The following is a 21,777-nucleotide window of genomic DNA, read 5'->3' on the forward strand; positions in this document are numbered from 1 at the left end:
TGTTTAAAAAAAAAAACTACCCTCTCATGATTGATTTGACTTAGAGAGATTACCATTTCCAGTTATGTAATATACATCCTCATGAGGAAGATCAAAATTTGTGTTCTTCAACTATTTTCGACTCACAATATGGAATACCCCACCATCCCCATTCAGACAATCAAAGTGAAAATCCAACCCATGAAAAAGATTAAAACTTTTATAAAAAAATCTATGCAGAACTTCCCAAAAAAAGCTGAATCTCAATCCGCAACTGATTTTGGAGAATCTCAACAACTATAAATAGTTTCATCTTCACTCTGCAAGCAAGAAGCAGTGCAAGTCCAATTCAGAAGGCGGGGGGAGGCGATTTTCCTTGGTGGGTACTCCGAAAATGGCTTCTCCTTCTCCAGCAAAGCTCTATAGCGGTGAAGAAACTCATCTCTCCACTACCCATGTCTTCATTTTCGCTATTCTTTGCCGGGTCGATCCACAATTTGTCTTTCTTCTCGCAGACGATGTCAGTTTGGTTGTGGTTCTTCTGGACGTAAACCCTTTCTTCTGGGCAAGCGCCAATTCCGTGAATCAACCCACAACAACCATCTCTTTCTCTAAGTTTCTTAGCCATGTCTGCATCTCTTCCTACTCTTCTAATCCCTGTTGTTCTTCATTAAACGCTGTTCTGATCGTTTTTTTTCTCAGGTTTTGCCGTTCATAAGCTCGATTATGCTGATCAACCCGCAGAATCAGGTCGTTGTGATCGCTGCGGGGGTGAATTCTTGTGGATACGTGTTCAATTCTGAAAGCGATGGAGTTAGTGTGCTGGAACTTCGATCAGGGCTTTTGCAAAGATTGGAAGAGTTTGTGGAGAGAGATCGACAGCTCAGTGGGGATGATGTGAAATTGGCGATTGCTTCTTCAGCGTTGCTGTCTGGCTCTCTGTCTCTCGCTCTTTGCTGTATCCGATCGAGCATAGGGAAGTTTGTGGTGTTGTTCTCGATTTTATTTTTTTTTTTGAGATTTTGGGGCGGAGAGCTTAACCTCATTGTAGATATTCAGAGGGTGTTTCGTGCTGGGACAATTCACCCACAGCCAAGAGTAAGTGGCCTTCTGATTTAGCTGCTTGAATTTCTTCATAACCAAGGAAAACTAATTTTTATGAGTCTTAAAACTGATGAAGGAATCGGTTCAAAGCATGATGAGTGACGATTTCAGTTAAAAAAAAATTAAGTGTGGTGTCTTTATGTTGCCGACTTTTTTTTGGAGAACTGCTTTTCATTGTTCTTAGAGCTGACGAAGAAAAGAAATCCGTTGAAATCGTGATGAGTGATGATCTGAGAAATAAATTCAAGATAAACTTCTGTATGTTGGATGCTTTTCTCTGAAAAAGTGATTATCAATGTTCTCTGAGCTAATGAAGAAAGAAATCAGCTTAAAGAATGATTTTTTGAAAGAAAATCAGCTTAAAGAATGTTGAATCATGATCTCAAAAAAGATCGAGATTAAGCATATGTTGAAACTTTTTTCTCAGAAAACTGTTTTTCGTAGATCTGAGAGCTGATGAAGAAATCAGCTCAATGTGTGATGAGTGATAATCTTAAAAAAATGTGATTTATGTCTTTACATTTGAGGACTCGTCATGCCGTCATCTGTAGAGAGTGAATTATTTCTCTGCCCAGTCAATTTATTTTATGTCAAGTGATCTGCCTAAGTATGGAGTCCTTTCTTGAAGAAATCTGTTCTTGATTTTTGTTGAATTGTTTCTTTTTCTAGTATCATAACGCATGAATTGAGTATTTTTTGTAGATACTCTGCTTGCAGGCTTCTCCGGATGGACCAGAGCAGTAAGTTTCTGAATAACTTTTCATCAATTTGAGGAGTGGAGTGATCACCTGACTCTAACATGGGTGAAGTATCTTGACAGATATATCGCAGTTATGAATGCAATCTTCTCAGCTCAACGCTCAATGGTGGATAATTTTTTCCTCAAAACACATTTTGTCGGATATTTCGATTTCAAGTTAACATTCTTCTGCTACGTGGGTAATGAAATTAGGTCAAAGTTAGACTGATCAGGTCACGATGACATTGACGCTTAAACTTATTTGGGTTGTAGACAATGGCAATAACATTGACATTGATGGACGGTGTTTGTCAGCCGTCAACTTAGTAAGATTCTAGTTTAAATTGTCAACCCTGTAAACGGCAACATCATCATCACAGATAATGGACTGAGTTGACTATGATGATGCTGTCGAAGATTTTTTCTTCAAATATGGACGATTGATGGTGACGATGAGTTGACGCCTGTTGATGTTAGTGACATAATTGGTGATCGATCATCCAGTGTCAAAGTCAGCGTCAGCCTCATACATCAACATCCTCTGAGTGTAGTCAACAAGTTGACAAAAACTCAAGAGCAGTTAAACCATCCCTTTGCTCTTTCTTTCTCCCACTTATTTCAGCTTCCTGTGTGGCCATCCCGCTGACCAGTCTTTTTTCTGTTAGAAGCCGATAGAGACCTGCATGTGATCTATTGAGGTTGCCGAAAAATGAGGTAGAATTGAGGACAAAGAGAAAGGAAACCGATAGAGTCCTACTGAGGACTAGTAAGGGTAATCCAAAAAGGCATCTGAGAGTTCCATTTAGCTCTAATACCAGTCCATAGAATCTCGAGTGGAAATTTTTCTGAGATCAAGAAATTATATAGGAATGTAGGATAGAACGGGAAGAAGGGAAGGACTGAGGATCCAAAAGTTGTTAAATTCTGCAAATTTGACTTTGCTGTCAAGATGATACATTGTTCAGTCAAGGTAAATTGATGGATGGTTATATAGTTCTGAAATTATGAAATGGAAATAACCTTTTCCCATTCTGAGAGCCAAATGGGCCTCTAGATGCCTTTTTGGAATTCCTTAGTGGGAGTATATCAGAAACAGAATCAAGAATTACAGAATGAGGCAATTCTTGAGTGTCATCTGCCAAAAAATATGTTTTCACACGAATCTTAATATATGGGCTTTCATACCTGTATGAGATTCTGTTAGCCAGTGCCTTCCTTTATGGTAAAACCTCTCTTGTCTGTTTTTTATATTTCTTTAAACCTTTCTCTATGATGTATTTGTAAAGCACCCTTCGTTATGCCCGTTACACATGAGGCTACTTAAGGGCAGTTACTGGGCCTGTCCATTAACAGTGTAACCTGTACTTATAAAGACCACTACGAATTAATGAAAGTGAATTCTTTTCTCTCACAAACTCTAGCCACCAAGTGTTATTGGAGAGGGAGAGGACGACAACAGGATCCAACGTGGATCCTGACAGATTCAAGTGTCTGTTAAGAGTTTTCCTGTCCAATATCCATGCTTCCCTATTGACTTTTCCTTCTTCTCGCATAGGTGCTTATAGGAATTCTATCAGAGGCGTGTAGCATCACTAATATTTGACTTCGTCCTCTTTGCAACTACCAGGATCATATGAGTTATATTGGCTGAACCATATCTTTCTTTAATTTGTTTAGTTTATAATTAACATGGTGACGTCTATGTCAAAAATGTCATGGAAAAAAAGAAATAAAAATGGGGATTTTAGAATTTCCCATTCCACGTCTTTCGTGTGCCGAAACTTCCTCATATTTTATTCTGTGAAGTGCATTGAAAGGTAACAAATGAACTTCAGCGAAAAGTTCTTAACAACACCTTGGCAGCTTCTACTTTTGTTTTTACTTCAAGACGGATATTGCCAAAGTTCTAAACTGTCAAAGGCATACTTTTCCTTTTTACTAAATGTAATACAAAACTGATAGGATCCCTGATTGGAGATCTATCAGAAACATGAAACATAGGTGAATGAGGGAGAGATTTTTGTGAAAAGAATCTAGAGCACTAATTGGCATCTCCAGACCAATGCATGCACCCCAAATCCACAACTGCAAGTCCTTGGGAGGATTATCCCGGCATGACCAACATGCCTAAACCTTATGTAAATATCCCGACCTCTGTAAATATCCTAAACCGTATGACCAACATGTCTTTATTGGGCCAGCCCGGTAAATGATCAACATGCGCTTATTGGGTACCTATAAAAAGCATTGTTTTTGTTCACAATGTCAATTACTGCAGCTTTATTATTGATCAAATCTCGTTTGGTGGGTTGATCCCACCTTTCGGTGGAGAAAGATCAGTTGTTAGATTTTTTTTCCTTCTTTTATAAAGTACACTTGAGGCTCATCAAAGTCGCTCATTTCTGCAGGTTCCTATTGATGCATGCATGGTGGGAGTTCAACACTCTGCATTTTTACAGCAGGTATTCTTGTCTTTCACCTATGGAGGATTCCAACTTATTATTTTCTTTTTTCCTTTGATTTTATCTTTACAGCAGTGTCTAACTTTCTAGCTTTGCAGGCATCCCACATTACCGGTGGAATTTATTTAAAACCTCAGCAAGCCGATGCTCTGTTTCAATATCTCTCTGTATGAACGGAAGAATCCCTCACTTTATTCTACCTTCCCTGATCTTCTTATTTTAGATGCTCATCCGATTCATTGATAATTAAATATCACTGAATCATCCTTATGATCTGAATCATTTTACGATATATTCCTCATCATAATCCTTTCTATCTGCATAATAAATGACTGGAACATAAACATTTTCGTGGCATATACAGATGGTCTTCGCAGCTGACTTGCAATCTCGAAGCTTTCTACAGCTGCCCCGAACAGCAGGGGTTGATTTTCGTGCCTCGTATGCGTTCACCTTCACTTTTTTTTCTCTGCATCTTCTTAGTGCTGCAATGACTATTCATCATCATCATAATCATCATTAATTATGGATGGCCTTTTAGAAGCTTTTTTGACTTTAGCTGTCAGCTTCTATGATATTTTGGGGTGCCGCTGTTTCAGATGTTTCTGCCACAAGAAGACAATCGACAAGGGCTATGTTTGTTCGGTGTGCCTTTCTATCTTCTGCAAGACCCACAAGAAATGCTCAACTTGTAGGTAGGTTTCTAGTTCCTCCATAGTAAACCTGATCCACTTTGCCTCTAGTGGTAATCTTCTGAAGGCTTTGTTGGTTTTATTTCGTCTTAAAGGAATTTATTAAATGTTTCATTCTTAATGAAGCTTTTGTTTTGGTATATAACACAGTTCTACTTTTTATTTTCCATATCGTATTTTGAGTATATTACTCCGTTCTCATTTTGATCAGCGTGTAGCGCAAGGGGAGTTGAATTCTCTTTTTGATGTTAGCTTATCCATGCAATGACTTTGTTCAAAATGGAAGAAAAGTGTATTGAAGCAGGATGATCTTATTTTTAATTTTTTTACATAATGCAGCTCAGATTTTAAGCAGGCGTCTTCAGACTCAAAAACAAAAACAGATAGTAAGAGAAAGAGTGTTGAAGCGTAGATTCTCTCTGTATTCTAATTTTGTTACCTTTTTCTACTCTCTTCCTCGCATCATCCTGTCTCTAGATCTCTCTGATCATCATTTGTTTTTTAGTTCTCTGGTTATTTATATCGGAGATGCTGATATTGGTTCTTTTAATGAGGATAAGGAGTGTACCAATCTGTATTCCATGCTCACAAGCTATTGCCCTTGTCTTAGAATATGTGAGAATAATGATGTTGAATACAGATCACAAGAAAAGCATGGTCGATATAAGCCATCGTACTAGTGGTGTCCACATGAAGAGGAATTACAAAATAGTAAAACCTATTTACCCAGATTGTTAGGAATGCACCTTTGTTTGTTGTCATTATTCATCTTTGCCGTTGTAACTCCAATTTGGATACATTTATCTAATTGTTTTTTTACGGCTCGTTGGGTCCTCTATCATAAGTTGTATTTAAGTCTGATTCATTAATGGAATGTGTGACTCTTTCTTTCATCTTTGTTTCTCTCTATAAAATGCTGAAGCATGGCATGCTCTGCCGAAGTGGTAAAACCACTTCTCAGATTTAATTTGTCATCAAAGCTGTGAAGTGATCAGGTAATATCATTGTAACATGTGATCTTGATTTCCTCAATTAAAGGCGGTAGAAGTTTGGATGCAGAACTGCAATAGATCATCAAGAGCAGTATTGAAGAATATTAGTAAAATGTGCTTCTTATTTATTAATTGGGATATCTAGGGGCCTGAATGAGGGCCAATATGAGTTATATAGGGGCATGTGCATATCTACATTAATAAAAACATGAGCAAAAAAGAGAAAGTATGACTGAAAGATGGCAATTTTTAACACTTCTCCCTGAAGATAATGAATCAATATTTATTTCCCGGTTTGTGTACAAGTTTATGAAGCTGATGTTCTACTGAGTAAGTAGGTTAGCTCATGATCCATATAATATAGCATAAGGCGTGACACTGCAGTACAGTGTTTTTTTTATGAAGTACAGTGTTTCTTTTATGAAATATCGATTCATTTTGATGTGTTTTGTTATGTTGCTCCTAACAGTACTTTGGACAATACTAATAGCAGCTTTAATGTCCCATAACAAGTAGATAGGATTCTTAATTGAATCTCAAGATCTTCCAGAATTCTCTTGATCTAGAGGGACTTGTATACTCATTGTACAATATCTCTGAATCTTTGCTTATGCCCTTGATAGAAACCCTCATCTACAGGTTTTCTCATTTTCATAGTTCAAGTTATGATTTGGTTCAGTTAGTGTCTCAATTTGCTTTCTATGAAGCCAATTTTATATGAAAGGCCCATGATATATCCCTATTTTGGCAGGTGGATTCCAGAAGGTTAATGTTCTCCTTTGAGACCTAAAAATATTTTATTTTATCACACAAACTTAAAAATGTCATGCACCCTATCCAGCGTATATATGCTCCACAAAAGGAATCGATAGGAGTAGACGACAATGATATATCTCTACTCGCAATTGTATTAATTAATGTCTGTTGTCTAGTACAAGAGGATTACAATGGGCTTGTGTGATAAGCTGTGTACTGAAATTAGTGTTTGTCCTACCGATATCCGTCAGATATCCGGTATCGGACAACCGATATCCGATATCCAGAAAAAACTGGGACAGTGTCTGATATCGGATATCGGATATCGGATGGTATCCGTCAGTTAGGTGTAGACGGATATTGATGATGGATATCGAAGGGCTAAGGATGATCCGGATATTGGATACCGGGTATCAGATTTTGATATCCGGATATCGAGTGCAAAAAATAATATTATTCATCACCTTCAATGATTTATATACATCCAGCACCTATGCTTTTGATATGTTTTCAACCTTGGTTAATATATACAGTGCAAGATTTTTATTTTCTTCCATATGGGATAATAGGATTCGGAGTTTACATTAAAATTCGAACCCTGTTATCCCATATGGAAGAAATTAGAAATTCTGCGCTGTATGATATTTATTAAATGATATAGTAATATTATAATATACAGTTTATTTTAAGCCTGTTATATATGTAATATATTTAAGATATCATTACCTCGTCCAATAAATACAGTCCGAAATATCTATTTTCTTCCATATGGGATAAAGTTTGACCTGTATATATTAAATGTGCTACTTAATAAATATAAGCTTCCAACTACCTCTCAGTAATAATGACTAAATTATATTTTTATACAACCCCTCTAAGTTGGATATCAGAAATCCGATATCCAACACCGATATCTGATATCGTCATCTTCCCCGTGAGACAGAGGCGGATGACGACATCGGGACGGATACCGATATCGGGTATTGGCACTGTAGCAACCGATATCCGATATCCGGATATCGGAAAAAACAGATACTGAATATTTGATTTTTGGCATCCAGTACAGCATCCCTCCCGATACCGGTATCGGGACGGGCGAACACTAACTGAAATAATTGATCCATGAGTCATTGCCACATTTTAAGTGTCATCAAATAAGATTATTTAATATGTCCTTTACAGTTTCTTGGTGATGAAAATCTGTCACTAAGAGGTGCAATCATAAAACGTACAATCCAGTCATATATAACTATGCATGTGTCCAACTATGAATCATATTTGGAATCATCTAGACCAGAAGTTGACAGTGTGAGATGTTTGAGTTTTTCTGAGGTTGATGAACCCTTTAAATGTAGCTGGCCAGGTGAAAAGTTCCAGTAAACTGGTTCCAAGATGCTAACAATGAGAGATGATAATATCATCATGTGTCCAAAGTTATCAATAGTGAGAGATATAGAGTTGTTTAACCTTGAGAGGCGGAGCTTGTGGAGAGGGGCATTGTGCACAACTTCTGTGATTATGTGGCCATGTTCTCTCACAAACTAGTTATGGTAGATAGATGATAGTCCATGTCCAAAAAACAGTCCTTCACCTACTTCAAACTCCAGAATCATCGAAAAAAAATCATCTATAGGTTTCGCTTCTGTATCCAATATGTGTGACCCAAAGAGAGTTGAAAAAGATGACACTCATGAATCAAAAATGGATTATGGAATAATATTAACAGGAATGTCTGGCTCTAGTTCCACTTTAAAGCCATTATAAGTTCAAAAATAGTGATGCTACATATATTTGAAAAAACTTTATTGTAGATGATGCTAAAGAGCATTGCCCTTGTCAATGAGCGTAAGGCCTCAAATATGTCGTAAAACATGCAGAAATTTTCAGGCATAATCGATTTTATATTTTTCAACTATTACAAGGAAAAACCTAAAGCATTTTAAAACCAATAATCAAAATGTAAACCATGGTAACAGAAATGGTGTTTTATCATCCTCTATATCTCTTTGAATAAAAATAATCATCTTAAACATTGGTACAGCCTAAAGTTTTTTTTATGTTAAGTACATAGCTATACTAGGACCTGCAAGCCCCTAGGGTGTTAAGCTATATGAATTCTTGCTTTAGAAGGTAAAATGGCTTTATCAAGTCTGTGATACAAAGTTTCAATCATCAGTGACCATGTATGCATAGTCCGCTGCATGACACTCATAATTGAACATCCCAGTTAGTACTTATGCATTGAGAAATCATAGGATAATTCCTACGATATGTCTTCCTACTTGGCTAAGGACTTTATTATATCATCTTCATTGAGCTTCCTCCTCTTATATCAAGGGCTGGTGATCCTATCTTGACCAGATAATCCCCTTCTTGGGCTAATTGTTAAATCCAATCTGAGAAGTTTTGGAAATACCACAATAAAGTGTCATAGTAAAAATATAATTGTTTATTGTTAAGATTTTCTTGGTGTTCCTTGTCAAATGATCACCAACACAACCATGACATGAATTCAAGTTATTCAGAAAACTACAAGTAAAACCATCCAGGGATTAATTTGGATCAATTGAATGGACTATTTCTCTGAAGAAGACTCATTATCTATCCATAGCCTCCCCATACTAATGGTTATGGGATCAGCAATGCTCCTCAAATGAGTAGGAGTGGAAAGTGTTCTATCAAAATATTTTGATGTCCTTCCAAAAATACATAATACATATGTACATATTAGTGACTATTATATGTTATATCATCATAATTCATTACTCATTTCACATTCTTGGAATTCATTGCACTCAAATAATAATGAGCAGGAATTATTTTGATGAACGTAAATACAAGATTGTGATTGAGTTGCATGGCACACAATTTTGCAAACAAACATCCCTAATTTTGTTGCAGGAGAGGAGTAGATGATTTTAAAATGTGAATTTCAGATAATTATTACACATTAATAAAAATAGAATTTCTTTGTAAGTAGAAGAATTTAATGATATTAACTCCACTAAACACAAAAAGGTGCCACTAGCATACACAATCATATTGATGCATAAGTTCAAACTTTGGCTCTGAATCATTGGGGAAACACCTAAAATAGAACCCCACTTGCCCCAAATACTGTTATTTGTCTTTTCAACATAGTTAGACATATTTAATAATTAGGGATCTGAGATTGATGATATCCTTTTAAACCTAGACAATGATTGATATATCTGAATCTTCTAGTATATTATGTATACTCTAGATAGAAAAAAGAACAAGATTAATATAGTCTATAATATTACATGTAATATTATAGACTATATCATTTGAATGATTTCCAAGAATCCATCAGAACACCCTGACAAATAAATTTCCAAGAATACCTTTTAGAAAACCTAAGGAATATCATCAAATCCATAGTTCCCTTGAGGCATGCGATGAACCCATTTCAATTTTTGAACATTTGTTGATTATGGTTTAGTCATTGCGCTGAATCCATGTTGCAAAAACTTCATGAAACATAATCACTTGAATGATTTAGAGGGCCCATACTTTGATAGGTTTATGCTTTAGATTAATACCTGGTGTAGGTTTTCTTCTTGGTGTCACGACTGATAACCCTCCCAATCCAAATTCAACTCGACCCTGCCCTAGGTCAACCATAGCTCAGGTGAACTGGTCTATTGACCTACCCAATTGGATGGGCACAATGTTGTGTTTAGTGTATACAACATAAAATATTATATATTGTTAATGGGCTCTTAATCAATGTGTTGCAAAACTAGATTTTGGGGTTAAACATTTGTTTCAAGGTTTGTCCTTAAGAAAAAAATTATTGTAATATAAATTTAGAAGTGATTTTTCATACAACAACGAGTAAGGGTCAATCCACATCTTATAGCTCTCATGCCACTATGCACTCCAAAGAAGAACGCTTCTTAAATTGTTGAGTCGGAAACCCATTTTTCTAAAGATTCAGGTAGTTTTGGAGAGCACATACCAAATTACTAATTTTTTTGTGGGTAGTTTTGGGCGTTTAGATAATTTATAAGAGTTAAATTCAATTGAACCAAACCCAAATAACAATTAGCAGAACATATTTAAATCAATGAAATAATGATTAAATTTCTTGTAATTAAATTGTACTTATTTGATAAATGTTAAGATTTTTTAGGATATGAATTGACTTAAAATCAAATAAATATGATCATGTAAAACTTTGTTGGCAAAGATAGTGTAGATTGTGCGGAGGGCTGGCACACATTAAAGCTTGTGGAGGAGACACTTATGTAGATCCGCATTTGGATTGCTGGAACTGTAAGATCAGCTGTTGGAAATATATGTGGTGTCAAAGCTTGTGACACATTTGAAATTTTGATCAAGATTCATTCATACAATATATTCATTAAATTTCCCATTCAATGGTTATAATTGGAGTCCACGAATACAACTAATGACTAAGTGAATGATGGTGAACTCATGGTACAATATTTAAACATATGTTCTTATTAAGAAGATTCTGAAGAATGCCGTTGGAATATCCGGAAAGAATACTATTTTCTAAACCTACTCATATAAGAGGCATGTTTGGTCCCATAGCCATTAATATGAAGATCCTGAAGATAAATAATGGATGCTCTTTGGGAAACAAGTTTATTCAATTGATCCATATAATTAACATTATTGAACGGTCATAGTTATGTAAGTGGTCATTTAAACTCAAGACACCTGAGATACATGGCTTGCCACTTCCTAATTACGAGATTCTCAATTATCTAGATCGGATGCAAGAAGGAGTTCACGAATGTGATTAAATTGTCAAGATGGGATTGTCCTCTGTATCTAAAATAAGAGATTGAATTGATAAATTAGATGCAGTTAAATCCCCCACCAAGGTAGTAAAAAAATCATAGTGTTTTTCCTATGGTTTCTGTCGTACATCACCACTAACTATAATGAACAATTAGGGTTTGATAATGTTCTACGACTAGTCTCAAAGTCATCTGTGAGTCTTGTTCTAATGGACTATACATGCATGGTGATTCATGACTGTAATGGTTCCATGATAGAGTTGACATACTCCTTTACATATTCTTGAGCACACTTTATAGGTTAGCACCCCTCGGCCTCATAACTTAGCCTATCAATTTTGTTAAATTGATCCTTGATCAACTAATCTAAAGCTGATATAGTTAACTGATAAGGTTGGCCAATAAATGTTATTGAGCGTAAGTTATTAACTAGATTAATAGATCAGGTTTACAGGGTAACAACAAGTACACGATTTATCGAGCTTAAGTTCAGGACTTAGTGATTCTCCACGGGACGGGAAACTTTATGAAAATTTCCCAGAGAGTATAAATAAAGGAGGGTACTCATTGTTTGATACCCATTCGGGTCATTTTAAAGTATCTCCGTCTCTTCTATTATTTTTGGTTCTGAATTTTTATTCAAGTTGTTGAACTAAGAGGGGGTGAATTAGTTCCACTTCCTTTTTCTTTATATGAATTCCTTGTTTAACTCTCTCGTACTTCACTCAAAGGATAGTAAAATTTTTACCCTGCTTCGGGGCACTAATGTGCCCTTACTGCAGCCGCCCCTTGCCCGAGGAGTTGCCCTGACTCCACTAATCACTTTGGCAAATGCAAAGTGAGAAAAACTGTTCACGATGTACAATCGCTCGCACTGATCTCGAGTAATCACACACTAAAACACTTGCTCGGTGCCGACGTCTCCCTCGACCTCAATCGAGTGCCTTCTCAACTTTGAGCTGTGTTCTGAGCCTCCCCCTCAATCCACTCTGTGCTGACGAAGTCCTCACGTCTCTGGCCTCCTTCCCGTGTTCAAGTGGATGTGATCTTCCTCCCTTTAGTGCACTTCCCTGAAAGGTAATATGATGACAATATCTTTGTTGACCTTAGGTCAACTTTTCTCTTAACCCTAGTTTTCTTCTGAATTCTATTTTCCCACTTTCAAGTCACAAACAGTGTATCAAGTGTCAACCAATGTCAACTACCAATAGATATAATCAAACGCAGTCAAAATCTAAAATAATATCAACTAGTAATAAATCTGCTCAATTGTGATAAGATAGTCGAATGAGATCAATTGATGTTTACTAATATCAGAAATATTCAAAGTAGACAATCAGATCAATCAAAATTAAACGATCAATTGTCTTAACTCAAATCAAATGTGATTAACAAACATCAATTCAAATAAAGCAATTAGAGTAATCTGATCGAATGTGATTTAGGAGATATCAATTCAAATCAAACAGTTATATCAATTCTGATCCAATGTAATTAGATGATATCAATTTAAATCAAACACTTGTATCAAATCTGATCAAATGTAATAAAGATATATCAATTGTATTTGAAAATCTAAATTAATATATTCAAGAAATCGATTTGGATAGTTATCGAGATTTCATACAATACAAAATTCAAATTCAAATTCAAATGTAAAAGATGAATGGATAAATTTTGAATTGAATTTGTTATATCTGAAGAACACTGATTTTCAAGAAATTTATCTAAAACCAATCAGAATTAGGGCGCCTGAAATTATTCCAATATTTTGAAATCAAATTCAAAACTGATTTGAATTAATCAATGAATTCAAATCGATTTAAAGCTGTCAATATATTCAAAAATCAAAAAGTCAAAGAACGTTTGTTATATGATTTCAAATAATAGCAAACTTTAAAATCGAATTGAATTTTATATCAATTAATTTGGTAGTAAAAGTGATTTAATCTTTAATCTATACAAAGCAAGATGTCAATTAGATTTTAGATTTGATTTCACACAATCAAGAAATCGAAATTAATTTGTTATCAAGATTTCCAAAAAATCGAAGATCAAAATTGATTTTTGAAATTATGAATGATTAAATTTCGATTTGAGATGCTAACTTTTGAAAATCAATGAATTTCAAGAACCTTCATATCAATTTAAAAATTCAAGAAGTCAAAGAAAGTTTGTTATATGATTTCAAATAATAGCAAACTTCAAAATGAAATTCAATTTTATATCAGTTAATTTCGTAGTAAAATTCATTTAATCTTTAATCTATATAAAGCAAGATTTCAATTATATTTTAGATTTGATTTCACACAATCAAGAAACCGAAATTAGTTTGTTATCAAGATTTTCAAAAAATCCAAGATCAAAATCGATTTTTGAAATTATGAAAGATTAAATTTCGATTTGAGATTCTAACTTCTGAAAAATCAATGAATTTCAAGAACCTTCAAATCCATTTCAAAATTCAAGAAGTCAAAGAAAGTTTGTTATATGATTTCAAATAATAGCAAACTTCAAAATGGAATTGAATTTTATATCAATTAATTTCGTAGTAAAATTCATTTAATCTTTAATCTATATAAAGCAAGATTTCAATTAGATTTTAGATTTGATTTCACAAAATCAAGAAACCGAAATTAATTTGTTATCAAGATTTCCAAAAAATCCAAGATCAAAATCGATTTTTCAAATGATGAATGATTAAATTTCGATTTGAGATTCTAACCTTTAAAAATCAATGAATTTCAAGAAGCTTCAAATCAATTTCAAAAATCAAGAAGTCAAAGAAAGTTTGTTATACGATTTCAAATAACAGCAAACTTTAAACTCTAATTGAATTTTATATCAATTAACTTGGTAGTAAAAGTGATTTAATCTTTAATCTATATAAAGCAAGATTTCAATTAGATTTTAGATTTGATTTCACACAATCAAGAAACCGAAATTTGTTTGTTATCAAGATTTCCAAAAAATCCAAGATCAAAATCGATTTTTCAAATTATGAATGATTAAATTTTGATTTTAGATTCTAACCTCTGAAAATCAATGAATTTCAAGAACCTTCAAATCAATTTCAAAATTCAAGAAATAGGTGCCTGAAAATTTATCAATGATTTGTTGAATCAATAAAATATGGAATAATCTCTCCAGGAATGTCTTGAAGAATCAGAATTTCCAAACATGCAGATGATGAGATTCACCAGACTTGAATTTCTTCACAACCAGCCACAACTTTCAAGAACTAATCTGTTGAGGAGAGAGATCACAGTTTTTTCAAAGAGAGAGAGAGAGAGTAGGCGCTCAAAAAGTCATTGAAAAAATAATACAAATGGCTATTATGGCCTTCAACCCTTATTGGGCCCAATTTCCATTATCTTTTTGGGTTTCTACCTTAATTATAAAATTGTTACCCCTAATATACTCCATCACATATTTATCTATTTAATATATAAATGTCTATATATTACTACTATATTCGACTACTTAATTAATTTCATTTAATATCTATTATATTAAATCATCAAAATCCTTTTCCCAACACAATTCATTATAGCAGTATTGAAAGCTCCGTTAATCAGATTTTTGGCATTAACAGTCATTTATTTAAATTCAAAAATCCCAAGTTTCTATACAAATCTAAGAAAAAAGTGTCAAATAATCCACTTTGTTGATTTCTTCACCCGTCGAGTATGCTTAGTCTCAAATATCAATAAACCATATAATCTAACACTTGACACATATTTCATGCTTTTCCTAAAGTAGCCACAAACTATATAAACAAGTGATAATTACAGTTCCGAATTGTTCCGGATGTGGATGATGGATGGGACGGGACGAAGATTGTCCCGTCCGATGTCCGGAATCAGTGCAGGGACGCGGACGGGATGTTTTTTTGTCTCAGGCCTCCGGATGGGACAGTTTTTTTCGTCCAAGTGGACGAAAACTGTCCCGTCTGGAGATCTCAGGACGAATTTCCATCCCGATTTTCGTCCAACCTCACGGACGGGACGATTTTTTCGTACCGGGACGAAAAAACCGTCCTGTCCACATCCCTGCACTATGGTCATAATATCTGTGCATGACCAAGTATAAGGAGGTAAAGCTCAAAAGACATAAAATTTGATGTTATCACTGTTAATTTGATGTTATCACATGTTAATAAAATTTTCTTATGGTTTATTTTTATTTTTTGGAGTTATCTTCATACATTAAATTAATTTCCTATGGTTTCTTTATTTCGTCACGCTTGGTGAAAACTTCCCCAATTTTGCCTTCTTCCCCATTCAACATTCTCCCCCAATCTCGCTTCTCATGGCGATCTGGGCGATCGCAAATTCCTCAGATTGATGTAATCAGCGTCTTGCAATCGTCGGGGCGTAGAGATGGTGAGTCATGGGGCTATCCATGGCGTCGGGAATCCAATCAAGATCTTAGAAACGGTGATCGAAGTCGCTGATGTTGCTTGGAACGCCTACGAGCACCACCATCACCAAGAACAGCGGGATGGGTCGCCTTTGGTCTCTTCTGATTGTGGCGGAGAGGAATTGTCTCGTCTTCGGGAGGAGAATCGCCGGTTAAGAGGCCTCCTGGCTGATAATTTGTCTTTGCTTGGGCGAATCTCGGATTTTCCGTCCATCAACAAGGACTGCCCCCCCGATGTAAGCTTCTTATCGTTTAACCCTCGATTTGAGAACTCCTGATTCCGTCTGGTGATTCTCCAAATTTTCAATTCGTGAACTGTTTATTTGTTTTTGGGAAATACGATTAAGAACTATCGTTTAATCTCTTAAACAACGGGGGTTGAGCATAACCAGTCTCTAATTCGATTTTGCAAATTATTTTGGGTTTATCATCTAATCCTTGTTTATCATTCGTACTCTCATTCTTAATTCACTTTAAGAAAAAAGAGAAAAGATAGTTTTCCTCGTTTTGATGCAGTGGTACACTGTTTATGATGTGATTTCTCCTCTGCATGAAATACTGTGAAGGTTGCAAGAGGCAGAACACTATTTTGAATAATTTTGAATAGTTCTGAATTTTAAGGGTGATCTATTTGAGTGATGCTGAATGCACTGGAAGTCTTTCTGTACGCCACAAGTTTCAAAATGATAAGTAAATAATTATTTGGCTTCTGGAGAGAACAAAAGAGAAGATAGGCCAGAATTCTGACAGTTAGAAGCTTGGGAAAAAATGACATCTTGAAATCTGATGGAGTTCTAAAGAGAATAATCAGCCCAGAAAGCCAAAAAAACAACCCATTGAAACATTCTTGAACTGGGCTGGAACGGTGTTCAGCTGTCCCTTGTTAACATAAGTGTATTAATATCCATTAATGTACCTGGACTGATCATTCATGGATGCCATTTGTGTTCTTGGTTGTGGGAGCCTCATCCAACTTGTCATGGAATCGAACTTGCTGTATAGAGCAGGTTCTTAATCTTTCTCCTCTCATCCTTTCTCATCCCCTTTCCATTTTGATGCCACCCTCAATCGCCAAGGGCATCTTTGTCACTTTAGCTCATTGGGGGCATTTTGGACATTTCACATCCAGGGTGCTTTTCCCTTTAAATAGAGCTTCTCTCCCTGTGGCAAGGCAGAGAAAAAGTGAGATTAGTAACCTTTAGCTTTTATGTGCCTTAGTTGATTACTCTTTTATGATGGTATTTCTCCTGCATTTCTTCTTTTTTTTTGTGAAAAGATTTCTCCTGCATTTCTGCCTCTGGATCATCCCCCGTCTCAATATAAACCTTAATTTAGATTTGTATCGGGGAAGGAGGGAGAAGAGATGGGGAGCAGAGGATGCAGGGATTGTCCAGAGACCAGCTGCCTGTAGAAGCGATGAAGTAGAAACAATCATGAGGGACGGGGATTGTAGGGGATGGAAGAGACTTAAGCACAAAGGAGAGGAGAAATGGAGACTGCAATTTCACTTTGTTGCTAAAAGGGAGGGCTGTATCTATTTGAAGGGAAAAAACTAATTGATGGGGGTCATGCGATTATCAGAGTCTTGCTCCTTGGCTTCTAGATTCTAGATAGAAAGCAATGGGAAAGTTACTGCAGTCCCTTCAAAATAGGTTGTGCTCAACTTGGAAAAGAGCATAAAATGGATAAAGGCTAGTTGTAGTTGTTTCTCATTTGGGTCTTTTCTGTAGAAATCTAGGCCTTATTGTTGGGCGTGATAAACAATTACACTGATTTGATATGTATAAAATTAGCTGGCGAATGGGTCATGATGAAGTTGTATTTGTCATTGCTTCGCTGCATGAAGTAGGTTTTGATATCTATGCAGTTATTTTCCCTTTTGTGTACCCGGTTGATGGGTATGGATGATGTGGTGCAAAAACCTTTTTTATTCTCCATTATTCATTGTGCTAATTGATTATTGTAGATGGTTCACGAGACTTTAGACGCCAGGCTCTCAAGGGAACCCGTACTATGGACTCAGTTATAGAATGATGGGCCAGGAAGTTTGAGAAAACGGTTTTCTGAATATTGGTGCCATAAATCTTCATCAAAAGGCTTCATTCGATAGTGGAATGAAGATCAAAGTGAAGGAAATTAATTAAGGTTTTACTCAATAGATTAGTAAACAGAGTAAAACTCTTCATCGTCCAATGTTGTCTTTCTTGGAAGTGTTTCGAGGATACTTACAATACCATGTTTTAAGCTTTTAAGGACACTTGAAACATGGTATATACTTGAATAGGATCGCCGATGATGGGGTGAGCATAGAATATTTTTGAGAAAAACCCTGACCATGTTTTAAGTTTTACAATGAAACTTGAAACATGATATTTACTGAATTAAGCTCATTGATAAGAGATGAGCGTAGTATATTTTTAAAAACACTTGAACCTTAAAACATCTTTTCCCTATTGATTTATCCTGATAGATTCTAGCAGTAACGTACAGATGATTGATGATTTTTCAGTTGCATGCACGACTTCTTAGAGCAGTGGACTCTGCACGCTTTCTGAATCTCCTCCAAGCTCAAGATCATGAATTGCCCAAGTTCCCCCAACATTTTGACTTCCCATTCAAGAGAATATCTGGTAATTTTACTGTATGTTGGTGACATAATGTTCTTTGAGCTGTTTATTCCCCAACCATTTGAGATTTTTTGCGCTCATTCTTCCTCAGATGGAGACAGTACTATGTCTGAAGTCGTCATTGATATTGGCGACAGTGAACCTAGTTTTTGGATATGGGTCACTGATGATATGGTTCCTAGTTTAGTTCAGGAGCCATGTGGCATTGATAATGATAGTTATATCATTGTCAGTGAAGACCAAGTGGTGGACGGAATTGCACACTTTATGGCTACATGCATACTTGCAAATCCGAAATCGAAGGTTTGAGATTTGTCAATTTTGAGTCGCATTCATTCCATCTCATTTCTATCAAATTTCTTTTTTTTCATCAAAATTTCAATTCATTTCATCTTAGTTTACCTTATTTAAACGTGTCTCATTTCTGTTAACTTTCACCTCATCTTTATCTCATGTACATCATCTCTCTTGTATGCTTACAAATCTCTACTGTTTCTATCCTGCAGACACTGACTCCAGTGAAGCTACAGAAGAGTAAGTTTCATGTAAAAAGCTTCAGTTAGGTTTTTCTCCATCGCAACATAGGTTTTTCTCTTACATTTGAAAAAGAACAAGAGGTGTCAACTCCAACCTAGGATTAAAACCATTTGGAGTCGAGGAGTGGATCCAGCATGTTTTGCTCTTCAAATAGTTTGGATATCAATCATCGACTCTTTTCCATTGCCTTTCAATGGGTTTTTGTCTTTATCCTAACTACATATTATTACCCTTTAAAAAAAGGCGTTTATCTTTATTTTCCCTTAGAGGTATCAATATAAATCCGTGGAACCTTCCATATTTATCATTGCCTGATCTTTCTCATCATATTAAGCTTCTATTTGGATGCGTGGTATCATTTTGTTGGCAGCGGTGGCAAAGGCGTTGGGTGATATGAACGACTGGTTCAGGCTAAAGAAAACCTGGCATGCTGGAAAGCTTCTCTACTCTCTATCCACCTGGGGAATCGCTTTTGCTGGGTGAGCACTCCTATTTAAATTTCTCCCTTAAATTCCCTAATACTTATAAATTTAGCCTCAAACTTTTTAGCTTATCAATCCGATAGTTAAATCTATAAATGAATCTATTTATCAGTCAATCGATACATGACCTTTTTATCAGTTTATGTATAACAATAAAGAAAGTAGCTGGGATATCTTTCTAAACTCAAGACAACAAAACACGCGACACTTACAGGGATAATAACTTGTAACTTTGTCTAAGGGTATTCCTTTATCTTTTTTTTTTGTCTCAGGGTATTCTTTTATCATTCCATCGAGCAGAAGAATTTTTCCAAGTCAATGGTTCTTTATAAAACGTTTTAAATGATTGTTTAGATTACTGCCTGTTATCACCAATCATTAATCCAATGCTTCAGCCATTTTGCGACTGAAAGGAGAACCGCCAGCGTAAAAAACAGTTAGACTGCTATAAGTGGAATGAAAATAGCTGCTTACTTTTGTCAATGCATTTGCTGATAAATCTATGCTTAACAGCTTCATTTGCTGATAAATCTTTTTTTAAATTTTCCTTGAGCATGAGTTCTATGACACAATGTCTGCTTTGGATCTATTTCCATTTTTACATGGAGATACTCACGAAGTTTATTATCTAGTCTCCAGAATAAGCTTTTTCTCAGATAAGAAAATTAGAATTCTGAGATATTTAAATTGAACGAGTTAGAGACTACAGTATTGCGCCCTCTTTTTGTTCTATTTTTCTAATCACTGCTTGAGATAGAGTTCAAACGAAAGAAATGTTATACATACACTTGGGTACAAGTTAACTGTTCCTTGATTGCTATAACTTAAATATGATTACACGAGAGGCAAGATCCTTACTAATTTCGTGTTTTTTTTTCTTTTGAGAGGATAAAATCTGGGATTTTGTGTCCTTTTTTCCCTTTAATCTGAGTTCTTTGTGGGTTTGGTTTTGTGAAGATTGTATACCCATAGAGGGGTTGTGAAGGCTGCGGCTAAGGGTGTGGGGGCTACTGGGAAGCTCCTCCTGAAGGCTCTTTGATTTGTAAAACAGCCAATACTGCTGTCCATGTGAATATCTTAGATCTCTCTCTCTCTCTCTCTCATGTACAGACAGCAATCAGCTGGTTTCTCTGTGTGCTCTTAAACACCTGTAAATTACATGAAAGTAATGATTTGTATGGAGAACCAATATCAGTTTTTATGGATTCAATAACTTTAGGACTTGAAAGTTTAAGCAATACTCGAGGCCGCCTAGCCGAGGACATCTGTCGGTTCAGTATTTTAAGAATTGAGTGAGGTTGGAGTGAGTGTAAACAGAAAGGTGTCTTACTATAAAGAAATTACTGGGAAGAGAGATGGTGGCAGAGGGAGGGAACCAAAGGGAGGGAAGGATGGAGGGAAATAATGTATATAATTATATATCTATTTACATGTCACCTATGGTTAAAGAATGAATGGAATAGGCTGTTTGGACAAGCTTAGAAGACTATGGTAGAAAAAATTAGTGTTTTTGGAGGTTCTCAAATTCATGGAATAGTGTCATTTTAAAATAGTAGCTTCAATCTAAGATTGAAATACTGCATCATTATTTCAATGTTACTGTGGTGTTTTGCCTTTACAAAAAAATAATGAACAGCTAAAAAAACAGAATCAGTCACATCTTAACAATAGTTCAGGTGAGAAAGGGTGAGAAAACAGGTAGAACCACATTAAATTTAGACTGTTCGGGAAAACATTTTCTCAAATAAATCCAAGAATGGAAGAGATCCATATTTTTATAGGAGGTTGAGTTTATAAAACTAAAAAGCCTAAAATGAGATTCCGCACAATAAATGTTGTAAACATTCAAATTTTTATTCATTTAAACTTATTATCCAAGATCAGATGCCAATTAGATTGATCCATAGTGATGGGGACTTCCCTCTTATAAAATATTACGGAAATTTCTTCAAAAAAAAAATATTATGGAAAAATTATATAGCAATATTATTAATTCATGAAGATTATTATGTTAAGTTTACTAACAATGTCGTACTTTATATGAAAAAGTGAATACAATTTTAAATGTAATTCACCACTTCAGTAACTTTACGTGAATTATAAATAAATTTATTTATGCGTTAAATATAGAAACTGCTAATGGGTTTACACATTTTTATGTAATTTACAAATATATATGATGAGACTGTGGA

General features: G+C 35.3%; 2 protein-coding genes across 3 annotated transcripts; both read left to right on the forward strand.

Moving 5' to 3' along the window:
- The first annotated feature begins 251 nt into the window (after positions 1 to 251).
- Positions 252 to 5,547, forward strand: LOC144713933 (basal transcription factor complex subunit-like protein). Its single transcript, XM_078588674.1, has 11 exons — positions 252 to 407; positions 495 to 607; positions 682 to 937; positions 1,031 to 1,077; positions 1,786 to 1,823; positions 1,904 to 1,949; positions 4,231 to 4,284; positions 4,383 to 4,451; positions 4,649 to 4,725; positions 4,884 to 4,979; positions 5,316 to 5,547. The coding sequence occupies exons 1-11, from the start codon at positions 374 to 376 to the stop codon at positions 5,386 to 5,388; spliced, it is 903 nt and encodes a 300-aa protein (XP_078444800.1). The 5' UTR covers positions 252 to 373; the 3' UTR covers positions 5,389 to 5,547.
- Positions 5,548 to 15,764: 10,217 nt separating this feature from the next.
- Positions 15,765 to 20,806, forward strand: LOC144713774 (elongation factor). Of its 2 annotated transcripts, none has more exons than XM_078588457.1 (6): positions 15,765 to 16,175; positions 18,449 to 18,569; positions 18,658 to 18,869; positions 19,073 to 19,124; positions 19,474 to 19,582; positions 20,543 to 20,806. In XM_078588457.1, the coding sequence occupies exons 1-6, from the start codon at positions 15,900 to 15,902 to the stop codon at positions 20,622 to 20,624; spliced, it is 852 nt and encodes a 283-aa protein (XP_078444583.1). In that variant the 5' UTR covers positions 15,765 to 15,899; the 3' UTR covers positions 20,625 to 20,806. The 2 variants fall into 2 exon arrangements, with proteins under 2 accessions (XP_078444583.1, XP_078444584.1); XM_078588458.1 differs by having other exon boundaries at positions 19,073 to 19,100.
- The last annotated feature ends 971 nt before the right edge of the window (positions 20,807 to 21,777 follow it).

This window comes from Wolffia australiana, chromosome 16 (genome assembly GCF_029677425.1).
Source record: "Wolffia australiana isolate 7733 chromosome 16, ASM2967742v1".
Taxonomy (NCBI): domain Eukaryota; kingdom Viridiplantae; phylum Streptophyta; class Magnoliopsida; order Alismatales; family Araceae; genus Wolffia; species Wolffia australiana.

What these genes read in the sequence shown, in the direction of transcription:
- LOC144713774 (XM_078588457.1), top strand. Translation starts at nt 15,900, where the DNA reads ATGGTGAGTCATGGGGCTATCCATGGCGTCGGGAATCCAATCAAGATC. An exon ending in CCCATTCAAGAGAATATCTG is followed by an intron (nt 18,570 to 18,657) that starts GTAATTTTACTG and finishes ATTCTTCCTCAG; the next exon opens with ATGGAGACAGTACTATGTCT. An exon ending in TTGCAAATCCGAAATCGAAG is followed by an intron (nt 18,870 to 19,072) that starts GTTTGAGATTTG and finishes TCTATCCTGCAG; the next exon opens with ACACTGACTCCAGTGAAGCT.
- LOC144713933 (XM_078588674.1), top strand. Translation starts at nt 374, where the DNA reads ATGGCTTCTCCTTCTCCAGCAAAGCTCTATAGCG. An exon ending in TCTGTCTCTCGCTCTTTGCT is followed by an intron (nt 938 to 1,030) that starts GTATCCGATCGA and finishes ACCTCATTGTAG; the next exon opens with ATATTCAGAGGGTGTTTCGT. An exon ending in CAATTCACCCACAGCCAAGA is followed by an intron (nt 1,078 to 1,785) that starts GTAAGTGGCCTT and finishes TATTTTTTGTAG; the next exon opens with ATACTCTGCTTGCAGGCTTC.